The sequence below is a fragment of the Mus pahari genome, chromosome X (genome assembly GCF_900095145.1).
Source record: "Mus pahari chromosome X, PAHARI_EIJ_v1.1, whole genome shotgun sequence".
Classification (NCBI taxonomy): Eukaryota; Metazoa; Chordata; class Mammalia; order Rodentia; family Muridae; genus Mus; species Mus pahari.
In genome coordinates, this window is record NC_034613.1 from 87026683 (window position 1) to 87044385 (window position 17703).

Genomic DNA, 17703 nt, shown 5'->3' on the forward strand with positions numbered 1-17703 from the left:
AGGGAAATGCAAATCAAAACAACCCTGAGATTCCACCTCACACCAGTGAGAATGGTTAAGATCAAAAACTCAGGTGACAGTGGATGTTGGTAAGGTTTTGGAGAAAGAGGAACACTCCTCCATTGCTGGTGGGATTGCAAGCTGTTACAACCACTCTGGAAATCATGTTGATAGTTCCTCAGAAAATTGGACATAGTACTACCGGAAGATCCAGCAATACAACTCCTGTGCATATAGCCAGAAGATGTTCCAACATGTAGTAAGGACACATGCTTCACTATGTTCATAGNAGTCTTATTTATAATAACCAGAAGCTAGAAAGAACCCAGATGTCCCTCAACAGAGGAATGGATACAGAAAATGTGATACATTTACACAATGGAGTACTATTCAGCTATTAAAAACAATGACCTCATGAAATTCACAGGCAAATGGATGGATCTGGAGGATATCGTCCTAAGTGAGGTAATCACAAAACGCAATCACAAAAGAACACATATGATATGCACTCACTGATAAGTGGATATTAGCCTAGAAGCTCAGAATACCCAAGATACAATTAACAAACCGCATGAAACTCAAGAAGGAAGACCAAAGTGTGGATACTTCGATCCTTCTTAAAAGGGGGAACAAAATACCCATGGAAGGAGTTACAGAGACAAAGTGAGGAGCAGAGACTGAGGGAATGAACATCCAGAGACTGCCCCACCTGGGGATCCATCCCATATACAATCACCAAACCCAGACACTATTGTGGATGCCAATAAGTGCTTGCTGACAGGAGCCTGATATGGCTGTCTCCTGAGAGGCTCTGCCAGTGCCTGACAAATACAAAAGTGGATGCTCACAGCCATCCATTGGACTGAGAATAGGATCCCCAAAGAAGGAGCTAGAGAAAGTCTAAAGGAGTTAGCAGACCCATAGGAGGAACAACAATATGAACTAACCAGTACCCCCAGAGCTCCCAGGAACTAAACCACCAACCATAGAGTACACATGGTGGAACTTGTGACTCTAGCTATTTATGTGGCAGGGGATGGCCTAGTCGGTCATCAATGGGAGGAGAGTCCCCTGGTCCTATGAAGGCTCTATGCCCCAGCGTAGGGGAATGCCAGGGCCAGGAAGCAGGAGTGGGTGGGTTGGTGGGCAGGGGGAGGGGGAGGGGATAGGGGATTTTCGGAGGGGAAACCAGGAAAGGGGATAACATTTGAAATGCAAATAAAGAAAATATCTAATGAAAAAAAGGACAAATGATGCCCATGTCAAACACTTGCTTGAATCACAGCAGATCACTTTCATAAAACTCAATGCTGTCAACAGACATTTGGCTCAATGTGAATCACAGCTCAGATGACAAGCATTATGAGTAGATTGCTGACAACCAAGACAAATAGGAGGATAACTTGTTCTTTTTCCCTCCCAATCGGGTGTCATGGAGAGGAACTTCATCAACAGGAATATACAGCTTTAAGGTTACCATTGTGCTCTACAGCCACCTTCTGCATGGATTTCTTCACTGGACCATTGTAACTTTGCTGCTCTACAGAGCTACCTCCATAGCTGCCTCTTAAACTCTTAATTCTTAGTTTACAAAACCATTGAAGGGTTTTTCTTCCTTCCTTTTAAAAAATTAATATTAATTTCCAACTAATTTTAAGATTTTTAAGTGACTTTGGAAGCAGTACTATACAGATCAGTACAATAATATGTTTTGTAAGAATGAACATGAACATATAAAGATTCAATGTGTTCATAAAATCATAGAAAAAAGTTATTCATCATAGAAAGAAAAATCAATTTTCCATACCTGTTATTATCTATCAGGAATTGAATAATGCTCAGACAGAACTCCAAAGGCATAGCAAGATGTAGCATTTCCTTAGCAGCTAACAAAGAGAAACATATTAATTAGTTAATCATACTAACAAAGAAAAAAGAATGAAAATGAGTAAAATATATAAACTTTATAGAAAGTTTAACTATTTTCAATAAATTTTCTATTCAAAATATTCATATTAAAATTTGCTAAATATCATATGTTATCTAACACTTCACCAAAATCCTTTTAATAATGCATTAATACCCAATACTAGAAAGGGCAGTGACAAGGACATCTTTATATGGACTGCAAGGTAACTGAGTGCAAACTTTCTGAAATCAACCTGGAAATACTCTATGCTAAGAACACCTGATTAAGAGTTTGGAATTTAAAGTCAGATGTAAGTGATACCAGTTGCCACCTGCATAGCCATAGGCAAGTTATTTCATTTTTCTGTACCTTAGTTTGTCACATGTCAAGTAATAACTATATTACATATATATATATATGTATGTTATCAAGACGATTCCATGAGATAATATATGTAGATTACATAGCAATGTACCTAGCACTTACTAACATTAAATATATGACAATTCCTATTGCTGTTATTCCCTTTCTTCAGAAATTATATTTATGAAAAGCCATCTAAAATATGGGAAATTTTTTCTGAAAAAAAGATATTTAAAAGAGTTTATACTATAAAATAGGAAGGAACCATTGTGAAATATCCACTATGGTGTAGCCAAAAACTATCATATAAATGTTTAAAATGTTGCTGAATATTAAATAAGATGGAACAATGACTATACACTAACATAAAAATAGTTAAGACTACTAGTAAGTGCAAAATTTAAAAACAAATTTATATGTAATATGAATTCTGTAAAACACATAAAATAGACTAAGAAAATAACAATACATCATCAAAGTGCTAAAAATATTATGTGTAGATTTAATGATTAATTCAGCAAGTATTTAAGGAGTATATTCTCTAAATCTGTCACTACATTTGTACGGGGAATCTAGCACTAAACAAAATATACAACAAGCCTTGCTAACAAGATTACATTCTAGGGCAGTATTTTCTCTACCTTCCTAAATGCTGCAACCCTTTAATACAGTTCCTCATGTTGTAGTGACCCCTATCCAATACTTTCACTGCTATTTCATAACTGCAATTTTGCTGTTATGAATCACAATGTAAATATCTGATATGTGACCCTGTGAAAGAGTCGTTCGACCCACAGGTTAAAAATCACTGCTCTAGGGGATGGTAGGACCATCGGTAGCTTCAGTATCTTCCAAAATTTTCTCTGATGAGTTTGTGATATCATTTCCTGATAAAACTTTGTCTACTTTAATTTTTTGCCAGGCATGTTAGCACATACCTTCAATACCAGCAGTTGGCTGAGACTTGCAGATCTCTGGGAGTTCAAAGCCAGCTTGGTCTCACCTAGCAAGTTCCAAGACAGCCAAGGCTATAAAGTGAGATCTTGCCTCAAAAAAGGTCTTTTGAACCTTTTATGCTATAAAAATATCAGGGAAAGTCAAATACCTCCAATTAGGCTAATCATTCTAACTGGAAAAGACTTCTGTAAAGAAATGAACAGACTACAGCTAGGGTTGCAGCCAATAGGGACATAGCTGAGTAGACTAGCGTGTGCCTAGCCTGCACAGTCCCAGCACTGCAAAATCAAATACATTATAAAATTATTTTCTCAACAGAATAGAATAAAATGGTTATTATTTTAACAGAAAACCTTAAAATTTATGGAAATCTCATAATTTATAACGATTTCAGAAAAATAACTACTCTAAACTCTGCTTCTGATAATGCGTTTAAATAAACATTGTGATGAGGAAATCTAATCCAAAACTAATCAACTTCAAATTTGGTAATTCAAGAATATATCTTGGCCGGGCGTGGTGGCGCATGCCTTTAATCCCAGCACTTGGGAGGCAGAGGCAGGCTGATTTCTGAGTTCGAGCCCAGCCTGGTCTACAAAGTGAGTTCCAGGATAGCCAGAGCTATACAGAGAAACCCTGTCTCAAAAAACAAAACAACAAAAAAAGAATATATCTTAATTTTATACATAGTGTTAGTTCAAGTAAGTGTATTGACTTCCTTAGCTTTCTAATGTAAGGAAAGTGGGATTGCCATCCTGGATTTTAAAGAGTTTTCAGCCCGTGCATATGAAGGTGAGATAGAATCCTCTCTATAGTTCAGTTTCTGAGACCTTTGAGTCACTATATTCCTACAGCTCACAGAAAAATTCAACAATACTGAATTAGCACAAAACTCAGGGCTACTTCCAAATTTGATTACTGTCCCAATTATTTAAGAAGAATTTATTATATAACCAATAATTATACTAACACATAATTTTACATAGTAAAAATAACTCTTAAAGATAAAATAATAGTAATTAAATTAATAATTAAGCAAATTAAATTGAAATAATAATTCTTAAAGACGACTAAAATATCCAGTCATGGTGGATCTACAGCCCCAAAATTTGGGAAATGGAAGCAAGAGAATCAGGAGTTCAGGTCCATCTTTGGTCACTTACTAAATTCAAGGATAGTCTAAACTATACAGGATATATGTGATAAATGCTTTACATACATTTTCTCATAGGATTTTCAAACAATGTGATATGTATTATTATTATTATTATTATTATTATTATTATTATTATTATTGCATCGCTTCTGAAAATAAACTGAAACACAAAAATTAAGGCACTTGCCAAATGACACACAGCTATATATCTGTATATTGATTTCCTTGTATATTCTACACCATTAATAATAACTGAAAAACAAGTAACAATGTTTATACAAGTAATTATTTAAAAGTGCATCATCATATTCATTCAAAGGATAGCTTTTCTCTTTCGGCCACTGTGGAGGAGGCCAAGAATCTCAGCTGAGAACACAGATCTAATTGTTCTCCACAGTACTTCCTCAACCCCCATGCCCATCTCTGAGTCCCTCAATAAACTAGTCATCCTTTCCTCACTACCCCTCCAAAACAAGAATCCTTTGTTCATGGTCATAGAACATTTCATAAAGGTTGAGCAGCTGTAATTCTCTGCTAAGTTAAAGGAAGCTGATTGCTTTGATTCAGTTTCTTTTTATAAGCACCTTTTAATTTTACCCCTATTCTTTCTTCTTTCTTTCTTCCTAGTTGATAATTCCTTTTCTATTGATCAGTTTTCTGCTCACCCACGACCAAATTATACCTATTGTGAGTAAATTACAAAATTACTTTGTGCTGACATTTCAAAATTGTATGCTCTTTGCAGAGAGGTTATACCTTCAAGGAGTTCTTCATTACATGAGTTGCCTTTCATGAGGATCCTCATCTTTAAGAAAAGCCCAGCTGGATCTAAATGTTCCTATTTTAAACAAAGAAATCACAATGATATTATAACTCTGGAATGTAAAATCCAATTGTCAAGTAATTGCCTGTTTTGTTCAACATTTGCATGATGACTCAGAATCAAAGGAAATCGAAATTATAAAACATCATATAAATCATATAATAATATCTGCTCTATCCCCAAGGATGTTTTCTGACACTTTATTCAATCTCAATAAGATAATACAAGGAAAGAACATGCAAAACATTTCCATGTACTGGCAAACTAATGGCAATGTAACTATTTAAGTGCCAAATCTCACACCATACTCTAAGGAAAACCTTAAACATCAGTTAGATTTATTTTCTACAAAATTTCTCCCTTCCCTTTCTTCTTTCCAAAACCTCTTATATACACTTTAAAATGTATGGCTTCTTTTTTCATTAATTGTTATATAAATATATACGCAATCGTATAATGATACCTGTATTATGTTTAATAAGCATCCTTTTGAAACAATGTTAAAAAACACAAAAATCATCATCATTTCTTAGGACAAAGCTTTTATGTCTACCACTAATAGCAATGTTACCTAAGTGATATTTCCAAGTTATTGTTAGCTATCCCCTAAGAGTGGAAGCTATTTAAAAACAAAAAAAAACAAAAAACTGTCGCCTGGGTGCAAAGAACAGAACTCTTCCCTCTGCAATGACAGTCAGCTTCTATATAAACACTGATTACATACCTTGTAGCTACCTGTAGCTAGTCAGTATATGATAACTTAAGAATGAAAAATTAAGGAAAGCAAACACCGATGTGTGTGTGTGTGTGTGTGCGCGCGCGCGCGCGTGTATGATACAAATACAAGAATAATCTAAAATGGTAAACTTTAAGTCTGATTTATTACTGTGTTTAGATTTCTAGTACTGTATCTTTCCACTCTGCTTCCTTTGAAGCTCAGTCTAACTTGGGACTTTATATGGTCACATTATCTGATTTCCCACAACTTCAAACGTAATATAAAAATTTTTCTAGTGTGACATATACCATGTATATATACACACCCACAACCAAGTATATAAAGCATGTTATGCATAGTTTCTAGTGCTATAATTTGGATCTGAAATGTCAAATAAAAACCCATGTATTAGAGTGTTCCCCAACCTATAGGGCTATTTGGAGGTGATGAGCCTTTATTTATTTATTTATTTATTTATTTATTTATTATTTTCTTTATTTACATTTCAAATGCTATCCGGAAAGTTCCCTATACCCCACCCCCGCCCCTGCTCCCCTACTCACCCACTCCCACTACTTGCCCCTGGCCTTCCCCTGTGGTGATGAGCCTTTAAGAGTAAAGGGAGAGAGCAATACTACTGATGGATATAGTAGGACTTGGTGCCTCTAACGCATGCTCTGTCTCTCTTCTTCACCCTCTCCCTCATTCCTCCTCTCCTTCTCCCTTCTTTGGCTTCCCGGGTGCTATTAGGTGAATAGGTCTCCTCGATCCCATGCTTCCACTCTGATATACTACCCTGTCACATGCCTAAAAGCAACAAGCTGAGTGCCCATAGATGGAAATTACTTCACCGATACAACTCATTAAACTTTCCTCCACTTAAGTTGATTATCTCAGGAAGGCTTGCCCAACCTAAACTTGATGGGTTACAGATAACGCACATGTGGCTGAGGACAGCGACAAATGCAGCTCAAAACAAAATTGTCAGCTTACTTAAAACATTTCATTTTACTTTTATGTACTAGAAAGAGTGTAACAATCTGTTATGTTTTTCTAAAGAGGCATAATAAAGTGAATGTCTAAACTGAATTTCAAACTATGAATTAAAACTTGTGGGGCTGGAGAGATGGCTCAGTGGTTAAGAGTGCCGACTGCTCTTCCAAAGGTCCTGAGTTCAAATCCCAGCAACCACATGGTGGCTCACAACCATCTGTAACGAAATCTGACACCCTCTTCTGGAGTGTCTGAAGACAGCTACAGTGTACTTACATATAATAAATAAATAAATGTTTTAAAAAAAAAAACTTGTGAAAACTTGAACTTAATATTATAAAGTAAAATTCTCATACCTTGTTTGCAACGAGTATAGCAACGAGGGCCTTGTTACAATATGCTTCACCATCACAATTCAAATAAATAGTGGCTAGTAGCCGCAGAGCTTTAGCCTGTAATAAACAACACAGAAACACTTCTAGTTAAGGAACAAACTACAGCACAACAGCTAGCATTTGCACAAGGATGGTATCATCTCAGACATAAGTTATCTTTTTGTAATAGCACTGCCTGAATACAACCACATATTCTCAAAATATGACTCATTGTGCTAGTTTATACCAAACATTATCTAAGAAATGATAATATTGTTTATGCTTGTGCCTTGCTTAAATGTAATATAACTGTGTTACAATAATGATTTTCCTTCTCTTTTGTGTTTTTGTTTTGTTTTTTGATGGTAGTGGTGGCGTTTGTTTGTTTCTTTGTTTGTTTGGGGTGTTCAATTGTTTGTATGTTTAGGTTTTTTATAAAGTTTTCTGAGGCAAGGTTTCACACTGTAGTTCCTGCTGGCCGAGAACTTTCCAGGAACTTCTTGGGTGCATATGCCTCTGTGCCCAGCTTAACAAAACTTATTTTCTTTGTGTCATCTTACTATTAAAGTATTTTATCATCCCCAATTTAAAATCCAAATCAACTGCATTTTAAAATGAGTGAAGTTATCATTTAAGTAAGTCAATGTCTCCAGCCAGGACAACAATCACACGGGGAGCAAATATAGTCGATGTGAATGTGTTTACAGATTCATGGCAAGAATTGGAAGAGGGGAACAGATTGAATCCAAACACATTATATTAGTATGTGAATATTAACCAAAATGTTAATAAGAAACAAATGTTAAAAGTAAGAGGTTCTATATCAGTACATGAGTCTCCCTCTAAGTATCATAAGGACATAAGGATAAGGCGAAGATGCCCTACTGACTTTTTCTAAAATGTCAAGCATATTAGTCCCCTTCAGATCAGAGTAATAATGTCTGTATTATCATTTCTCTTTGCTTATAAGTTAAACATTGAGATGAATCAAATAAGATACTTAAAAATTAATACCATAATTGCTGCAAAACAACTCTATAAGAGTTTGTAAGCTCCCATAGAGAAATTTTATAGAGAAAATATGAACTCTTTAAGAAATATTGGAGTTATTGCATTATAGCCAAAGTAGTCACTTGTCAGAAACACAGGAAAATAGATAAATCTCAGAATTTGTTTTAAAAAATGAGCCAGACATCAACTAGTACATATTTGATAATTCCATTTATACAAAACTCAAGAATAGCCCATAATAATCTGTAATAAAGGTCAGAATATTGGGGTTTGCCCCCTTGAGAGAAGTGTGTATTAATTGGTACAGAGATAAAAATACTTTTCAGAGTGGGGGCACTTTCTGTATCTTGACCTATAAAAGACTATAAAAACATTCATCAAACTGTGCATTTAAGTCTTGTGGAATTTACTACCATTGAATTATATATCAGGAAGGTATTCCAAGGATAAATGAAAAATTAGTTCAGAACTACCCCACCAAAAATTTTTATAGGAACATTCCTCTTCAATCACACGGGTGCTAGCTTCCATCTTTCTTTCCTCACTGGACGTCCTTTCACCTACATTCCTGGTTCGGAATCCTCTTCACTTTGTGAATCCTATCTATGAGGCTTATCACCTGTCAAAATCTTTCACTACACTAGTTAACCCTGTCACTTGTCTGTGAACCTTTCTACATACTGAAGGTATCACCTATTTACCCCAATTATTTCACGGGCACTACTGGTTTTTGAATGATATCTTTTAAATTTTAATTCAGGTATAATCAATATATTTTTATATAAAATATATACAAAAATGTTCAAGAACATCAAAACTATGCTTCTGTGAATTTTAACAAGGCAGTATGTGGAAGTATTTTTTAAAACATAAAATGTAGCCACTAGTATTATATTTTGGAGATGGTATGAGAAGGTGTGGGATATGGAACAGTCAGAAGGTAGACAGGGAGGGGGATAAAATCTGGAGTGTAAAAAAAAGATTTAAGAATAAATAAAAAGAATTTAAAAAGTGATTAAAATGATATATTCCTTTTTTAGTATAGAATAGAGTTTATTAAGGGCATGGGGAGAGGAGTTAAGAGGGTAGTAGAGGCAGAGAGAGAGAGAGAGAGAGAGAGAGAGAGAGAGAGAGAGAGAGAGAGAGAGAGAGAGAGAGAGAGGAGAGATGGGGAAAGGGAAGGGAAAAGGGAAAAACCCAAGAGGGCAAGAGAGAAGCAAGTGGGAATCAAGAGTAAGAGAGCAATATATTCTTAAAAAGAAAAAATTTACACAGTCTGTCACATAGAATGAACTATAAATTTTTTAAAATGTAGGCCATTCACAAAGACAAATGGCATTTGGTTGTGCTTGCATATGTTACCTAGACTAGTTCAACTCATGGAGACAGAAAATACAGTAGTGGTTGTAGTAGGTAAGATGAAAAGAGAATTGTTTGATGGATACCTTGCTACATTTGGTATCATAACAGATGTAAATATTTAAAATTCCTCATGTAGTAATTCTACCACTTGGGTGGGTTAGTGAGCAGGGGGAGGGGGGAGTGATAGGGGGGTTTTTAGTGAGGAAATGAGGAAAGGGGATAAATTTTGAAATGTAAATAGAGAAATATCTAATAAAAAATAATTCTATCACTTGTACTTACAGTCACATTTTATTAAATACTAAAATCAACCAGTTAACTTCCGTAGCCAAGTGCAGGGTCTTAAAAACGTCCCCTATGCCAGGAGTAGATTATATCTAGGTGAGTTTTTGGCGGAAGAGAACACACAGAAACCCTCTAACAACCCAGACTATTGTCAAGGCTTGTTGTCAAGGTTGTTATCCACTAACTGATGATACAAGGCCGTATTGCTAAAGACACTACACAACTCACTGAACATGAAAAGACAAGCAGGTGCCTGCCCAGAGACTTCATCCTTAATAACTACTATTCATGGTACTGGAAGGTACCTTGCATGCTATCAGAGGAGAAAGGCAAACACCAACCCAGCTACAAACTCTCCAGTCTACAATGAATGGTGACCTGCCTGCAAGATAGGCTGGTGCAATAGTGACACGAACATTGCTGGAGTAACCAACCACTGTCTGATCAGATTTAAAAAGCCCACTTCACAAGACGTATGTAACCCAGGCCTGATACTCCTCAGGTGGCCAGGAACTTGAAACTAAATAGGCCATGGGGATTAGGGAAAACCAAAGTACTATTATTGTGCTTAGGAACGTAGCACTGAAAATGACTCAGTAACATCAGTGCCTCACTCAGCCATTCTCAGAGAAGCTTCCTCTTTCAGTAGATGCCAACTAAAGCACAGACTCAAAACTAGACCACGTGAAGAGAGCGAGAGACCTTGAAATACTCAATTCTAAAGGATGTCTTCATCAAAACCCTTCTTAGGGTTCAGGGAGCTATGAGGGACAGCCAGAGCAGATAAATGACTCCAGGGAAACTGTATCTTCCATATACAACAGGACTGATGCATATACTGACTCACAGAGACTGTGACAGTATGCACAGGGCCTGCACAGGTTCAAGATGGACAGAGTCCCAATATTGAGATGGGGAAGTGTTCACAGGCTCTCACCCATAACCAAGATGCTATTTGCAACTGACACCCACTTGCAAAGGAAAACTGTTTTTATCAAAGTAGTCTGGCTGGGGATATTAACCAATTTCAGGATCGTCCCATTACAAGCAATACAAGCAGTAGATAGTTAACACAAAATGAACTCGATACATTTGTAAACTTTTTGTCTTTTAATGCTTTGGGCATTGTTTGTTGTCCTGGCCTTTTTCTTGTATACTATGTTTCCAGTTTTGTGGGGTCTGGGGGTTTTGTTAGCCCACGCTGTGTGTGTGTGTGTGTGTGTGTGTGTGTGTGTGTGTGTGTGTGTGTGTGCGCGCACATGCGCACACATGAACATTTTTTGTGTTTTCACTTTGTTATTTTTAATATATTATGTGTTTTTCAAATTATTGGGTTTTTTAACATTTGTTTGCCTATTTGAGAGAAAGAGAGGGGGAAGGATATGGAGTTTGAGGGGGGATCTGGGAGGAGTTGAGGGGAACTGTGATTTTATTGTATGAATAAATTTTAAAATAAAAAGTATCCCCTGTAAATTCACACATGTGAACACTTGGTTACTAGTTGATGCTTTGTGGGAAGGCTATGAAATCTTCTATCTTGGTGATTTTAAAAAAACATTAAACTTTAAACTATGCAATAATAAAAGCTATGATTTACAAAGTAAAACATTGTCCAAATACTGTTTGTGTGTGTGTTAATTCACAAGTAGAATATGAACTTATGAGGTAAATTATATTGCTATGTAAATTTTATGGAAATTAATGCACTAAAATATTACATAATATGCCCAATAGATAGATAATCTATTCACTAATAAGGGGTCATCTAACATAACTTTATAAACTGTATTTTATTATTCTACTTCTCTAATATTAAATGATACTTACCAGCATTTGTGGTTCAACAGAATGCCTATCCATCTTCCCAATTTCATAGCTTTGGCTAGCATTAAAAAAGAAAAATATGTGTGTAAATATACATTCACACTAAGGATTATATATTGCTAAGAAGATATGGTATAATCATGCTTTATTTTATTTTTTCTATTTTGCATGCCAAAAGATTACTCACTATCACATAAAAGACACTTTTATAAAGCAATACTCTCCAACTGTAGAAAACTACAATTTCCTCAGGAGATAACCAACAAATCAACATTTTTTTAGGTTTTTATTTGAAAGATACATATTATCAGATGAAGTGACACATCGAAAATGACCAAATGAATGTAAGTAATACATGGATCACGGATCACCTCAAATTCTTATCAGTTTAATAAGGAAATTCAAAATCTTATTTTCTAGATGTTTTGAAATATATGACCAATTATTACTGTAGTTACCTAAATATACTATAAAACCCCAGAACTTGTTCGGACTATGTAAATATATTTTTGTATATGTTAAACAATTCTTCTGTATGTCTCTTTCCCTGACTCTGGTAAACACTACTGTACTCTCAAATTCTATGTGAAAAATCAACATTTTAATTATAGTCATGCTCTTCTATTTAGATAAATATGTGTCCTAGTTAGTTTTCTTGTCAACTTAATACAAGTTAGTCCTTTGAAAAGAGGGAAACTCAATTAAGAAAATGTCCCCCAGCAAATTGGCCATGGACAAGACTGTGAGGCATTTTCTTGATTAATGATTTATGCAAGAGGGCCACCGCACTGGGAGTGGTGTCACCCCTAGGCAGGTGGTCCTGGAATATGTAATAAAGGAGGCTGAACAAGACATGAGGAGCAAGCCACTAAATAACATTCCTTCATGGCTTCAGCTTCAGCTCCTGCCTCCAGGCTCCTGCCTTGAACTCCTGCCTTGGCTTCCTTCAGTGATAGAGTGTGAACAAAATTTTAAGGCTGCAAAATATAAATTATATCTACATATATATTCATATTCAAGAAGTATTTTTACAGGAACAAATACATTAAGCATCATACGATACTCCTGTAAACCTCTATCAGTCCTTTTTGCAGCTGAGTGAACCAAAGGGGGAAAAAACCAGTAGCTTCTAATATAGCCTAGATTTATATTCAGAATGAATAAAGTGATTGGGAACAAAGAAATTCAACTTTTGGTTCTCTTTATTTCTAACAAATTATATTCCATATGGGAGGAGCACCCTCATAGTGGCAAAGGGGAATGGGGAGATAGATGGTGGATGGGATGGGGGTTTTGTGGAAGGGCAACCAGGAAGGGGGAAAGCATTCGAAATGTAAACAAATAAAATGATTAATAAAAATAAAAGAAAACTTCAAACAGTAAAAAAGAAATTGAACATGTCACCCTTGTGGTAGCTTGAATGAGAATGTTCCCCCACAGTCTCATATATGTTTGAAAATGTGTTCCCTTGGTAGTGGAGTTTCTCAGAAGGATTAGGAGGTATGGCGTTGTTGGAGGAAAAGTGTCACTGGGATGGGCTTAGAGGTTGCAAGAGCCCAAGACATTGCAAGTTGAATCCCAACTTGCAGATAAAGATGTTCTCAGTTATTACTACAGCACCACACCTGTCAGCCTGCTGCAGTGCCTTTTACCATGACAGCCATGGACTTGAATCCCCTGAAAACTGAGAGACCTAAACGATTTCTACTATAAACTATATCTACTGTAAGTTGCCTTGATCATAGTGTCTCTTCAGAGCAATAGAAAAGTGACTATGACAGAAGTTGGTACCAAGGAGTGGGCTATCGCTGTGACAGGCCTGATTATGATGTTTTGTGGGGGAATGTGAAAGATTTTGAGACTTTGGCCTAGGAAAATACTGTAAGCAAGGCTTAATGGACAATTCTAATAATAATAATAACAACAATAAAAAGCTTGCCAGACTGTAGGGCCCACAACAATGTGGAATGTGGAGAACCAGCTGAAGAGGTTTCAAAGGGAAAGAATGTTAAAACTGAGCTAAAGAACATTTCTGAGCTATTCTGTTATTTTCCTACATTCTTGCCAACATTTATTACCATTCCTATTGTTCACTTGCTTGATTGTTTTATGTTAGCCACTTTTACTGGGATAAGATGGAATCTCAGAGTACTTGTAATTCTCATTTCCCTGATGGATAAGAATACTAAACACTAAATGTTTGTTGGCTACTTGTAGGTTTTTCTTTTGGAAACTCAGTTAATTTCACGGGCTAACTTAATGGTTAGCATTTTTTTATTGTTTGAATTCATTGTGTATTCTAGATATTTATCTTTTATCAGATGAATAGCAAAGATATTTTCCTATTCTGTAGTCTAAATTTTCACTCTGATGATAATTTCTTTTGCTATGAGCAATTTTTAAGTTGTAGACAGCTTTCATATATTTGCATCCTGATGCAGCCTCCCTACACTCTGCTAGTGTCCGGCTCTGAGTTAAAGCTGCTCAGTCACTTTAAATTAATTTTTGTGCCAGAAGATGGACATGGGTCTCATTTCATTATTGTCACACAAATATGCAACACAGGTGGTTAACATCTAGAATGTATAAATAAATGCAAATTTTAAACATCAAAAAATAAATTTTAAAAATGGGCTAATGAATTGAACAAAGCATACATGAGTTTTATTCAGCCATAAAGGAGAATGAAATGGTAGTTACAGGAAAATAGATGGAAGTGGAGGTAACCATGTTAAGTGAAACAACCCAGACTCAAGATGACAAATGTCGCAGTGGACCCTAAAGGTGTGTGGAACATGAAAGGGGAATGAAAGGGGAATGATTTCAGAAATGGAAATGGAAGAGGGGGGAGAGAAAACAAGTGAAGGATTAAGGAGAGTGAATATGGTCAAAGTATATGATATAGGTGACTGGAAATATATTTGTGAAACCTATCACTATGTTAATTCAAATGTGCTAATAAAAAATTGAACAAAGTTTTTTTAAAAAGAATTCTCAAAATAAATACAAAGTCCAATAAATACCTGAAAAGGTGTTTAACATCTCTAATCATGAGAGAAATTCAAATTAAAATTGTTTGAGAGCGTATCTCATTACATCCTAGTCAGTCTGGTGATCATAAAGAAAAATATAATGTAACTCGAATTAAATCAAAAGGACTGATGGCAAGATAGCTTAATTGGTAAAATGTTTTTCTTACAAGCCTTATGACCTGAATTTGATCCCCAAAATCCATAGTGCACAGTGAAAACAAACTCCGCAAAGTTAACCTTTGACCTCCACATAAACTGTGTCATATATGCATCTTCAAACGGAACACTTACATACATAGACACATTAATAATAATTCTTAAAGACAACAAATGCTGGCAAGGATGTGAGGAAAGAGGAATCTTTATACATTATTGGTGGGAATGTAAGCTCACACAGCCACTTTTGAAGTCAGTCTTAAAGTTCCTAAAAAAAAAAAATTGGAACTACTACAAAATTCAGCTAGACCACTCAGGAATATAAGCCTGAAGAATTCTAAATTAACTTCCTGTGAAGATACATACGCATCTATACTTACAACTGCATTAATTTCAATAAGAAAAGAAACTAATCTCAATGTTCTCCAACGGATAAATGGATAAAAAAATTATGGTACATAAACACAATGTCAGTTAAAAAGAAAAAAAATAAATCCATGGTATTTGTAGGAAAATGCTTGGAGCTGGAGGTCACTATTGTGCTAAATAAATGATACTCAAATACCTCATGCTGTCTGTCATACACAAAATCTATATTTAAATTTGTGTATATGTGTTTATGTATATATACATGTATGGGAGTAGGTGAAAATAAAAAGAGAAACATGAGAGAAGAGGGACAGGGGGAGAATAAAAAAGAAATGGTAATGTAATTCCTTAACATGATAGCAAGGAGGACTCTCTGGGGAGGAAAGGGGCCAGCAAGAAAGGGATAGGAGAGTTATCTTAGTTTCTTTTCCTGTCACTGCGATTAAAGCACTGACAAAAGCAACTTTATCCAGGGAGAGTTTATCCAGCTTTCTGTTTAGGAGTACTGTCAATCATGGTGGGAAAATAAAGGCAGCAGGAACTTGAAGCAATTGGAAAAATTGCATTCACAATCAAGAAACAAAGGGATGCTTTTTTTCTACTGTCATTCTAGGCCATCACCTTTGTGCATATGAATGTCATAGCCTGTGTGTGTGTGTGTGTATGCATATATATATATGCATATATATATATATATATATATATATATATATATGTGTGTGCATATATATGCATATATGTGTGTATATATGAGGAAAAACTCTTAGACTTTTTTTAGAGATGTAAAACATGCAAATTAAAAGCTTCTGGGGCTGGAGAGATGAAGGACTGACCACTCTTCAAGAGGACCCAGTTTCAATTCCCAGCACCCACAAGGAACCCCCTAACTGTCTTTAATCTGACACCCTTGACTCTCTCACACTGACAAGCAAAACATAAATAAATAAATAAATAAATAAATAAATATTTTTATTGGACATTTTATTTATTTATATTTCAAATGTTATCTCCTTTTCCTGTTTCCCTTCTGGAAATCCCCTAGCCCATCCTCCCTCTTCCTGCTTCTATGAGGGTGCTCCCCCACCCACTCCCACCTCCCCGCCCTGGCATTCCCCTACACTGGGGCATCGAACTTTCCTAGCACCAAGGGCCTCTCCTCCCATTCATGTCTGACAAGGCCACCCTCTGCTACATATGTGGCTGGAGCCATGGGTCCCTCCGTGTGTACTCCTTCCTTGGTGGTTTGGTCCCTGAGAGCTCTGTGGAGTCTGGTTGGTTGATATTGTTGTCCTTCTTATGGGGTTACAAACCCCTTCAGCTCCTTCAGTCCTTTCTCTAACTTCTCCATTGGGGACCGCATGCTTAGTCCAATGGAATAAATGTTTTAAATTTGTTGTTGTTTTTTTTTTTAAAAAAAAAGCTGCAATGGAGGTTAAAGACAGAGGAACTAAAGTATATTAATCTTCAGATTACATTCTCTGTTTAATTGGACCAGGATTCCTTGCCCAGAGAGCAGTCTCACCCAAAACTGAGATGGGTATTTCTACCTAAATTAATGTTCAGGTGTGCCCAGAGGCCCACTTCTAGGAGGTTACAGATTTTATCAAGTCAAAAATTAACACTAACCATCACAGAGAAATGGGGGAAGGGAGTACGAAAAGAGATGAATAAGGAAAAAGAATAATACAATGTATCACTCTATATACTTATTTAAGTGAGAAATAAAAAACAAAGCAGATAGTAAAAGAGCAAAGGAAAGAAAAGGAATCACAGGACATTAAGGAAAGAACAAAGAAAACATCTACCAATACTAATAGTAATGTTAAATATGTATTGATTAACTAATTCAATAAGATTTCACAAATGTTCATATTACATTAAAAAACAAAATCGAACTACATGTTATATGTAACATCCACAAAAATTTCAAAGCTACAGAGAAGTTGAAAGTAAATGGATAGAACAAAATGTTCCAAATAAAAACCATAAGGACATTTGAGTGACTGTGGTAATATGAGACAGACTTCAAAACAAAAAAATAGTCACTTGAGATAAGAATATTTTTTGACCCAGGCATGGTGGTGCACACCTATAATTTCAACACTTGGGAGAGTGAGGCAAAAGATCAGGAGTTCAAGGCCATCCTTCACTATACAGTTTTATTGTATTATTTATTTATATTTAATGGCCACATATACTAAATGGCACCATGTTTCAAAAAATGAAACAAAGGAAAGATATTTTATAGTAAGTGCATGCCACAAAAATACCTGAAAGGACTGGGCATGGTGGCGCACGCCTTTAATCCCAGCACTCGGGAGGCAGAGGCAGGCAGATTTCTGAGTTCAAGGCCAGCCTGGTCTACAAAGTG

The 17703-nt window shown here is 35.8% G+C and overlaps 1 protein-coding gene and 1 pseudogene across 2 annotated transcripts in view; both read right to left on the bottom strand.

Annotated features, from left to right (window-relative positions):
- Window positions 1–1727, bottom strand: part of LOC110313692 — a 5127-nt pseudogene extending 3400 nt beyond the window's left edge.
- Tex11 (testis expressed 11) overlaps window positions 1–17703 on the bottom strand; it is a 205034-nt gene that overhangs the window by 127560 nt on the left and 59771 nt on the right. For both annotated transcript variants that reach the window (XM_021187817.1, XM_021187818.1), the window contains exons 10-13: window positions 11779–11833; window positions 7276–7371; window positions 5142–5223; window positions 1808–1886 (exon numbers count right to left, since the gene is read on the bottom strand). In XM_021187817.1, the coding sequence (XP_021043476.1) occupies window positions 1808–1886; window positions 5142–5223; window positions 7276–7371; window positions 11779–11833 (312 nt within the window). The remainder of the gene's footprint in view (window positions 1–1807; window positions 1887–5141; window positions 5224–7275; window positions 7372–11778; window positions 11834–17703) is intronic.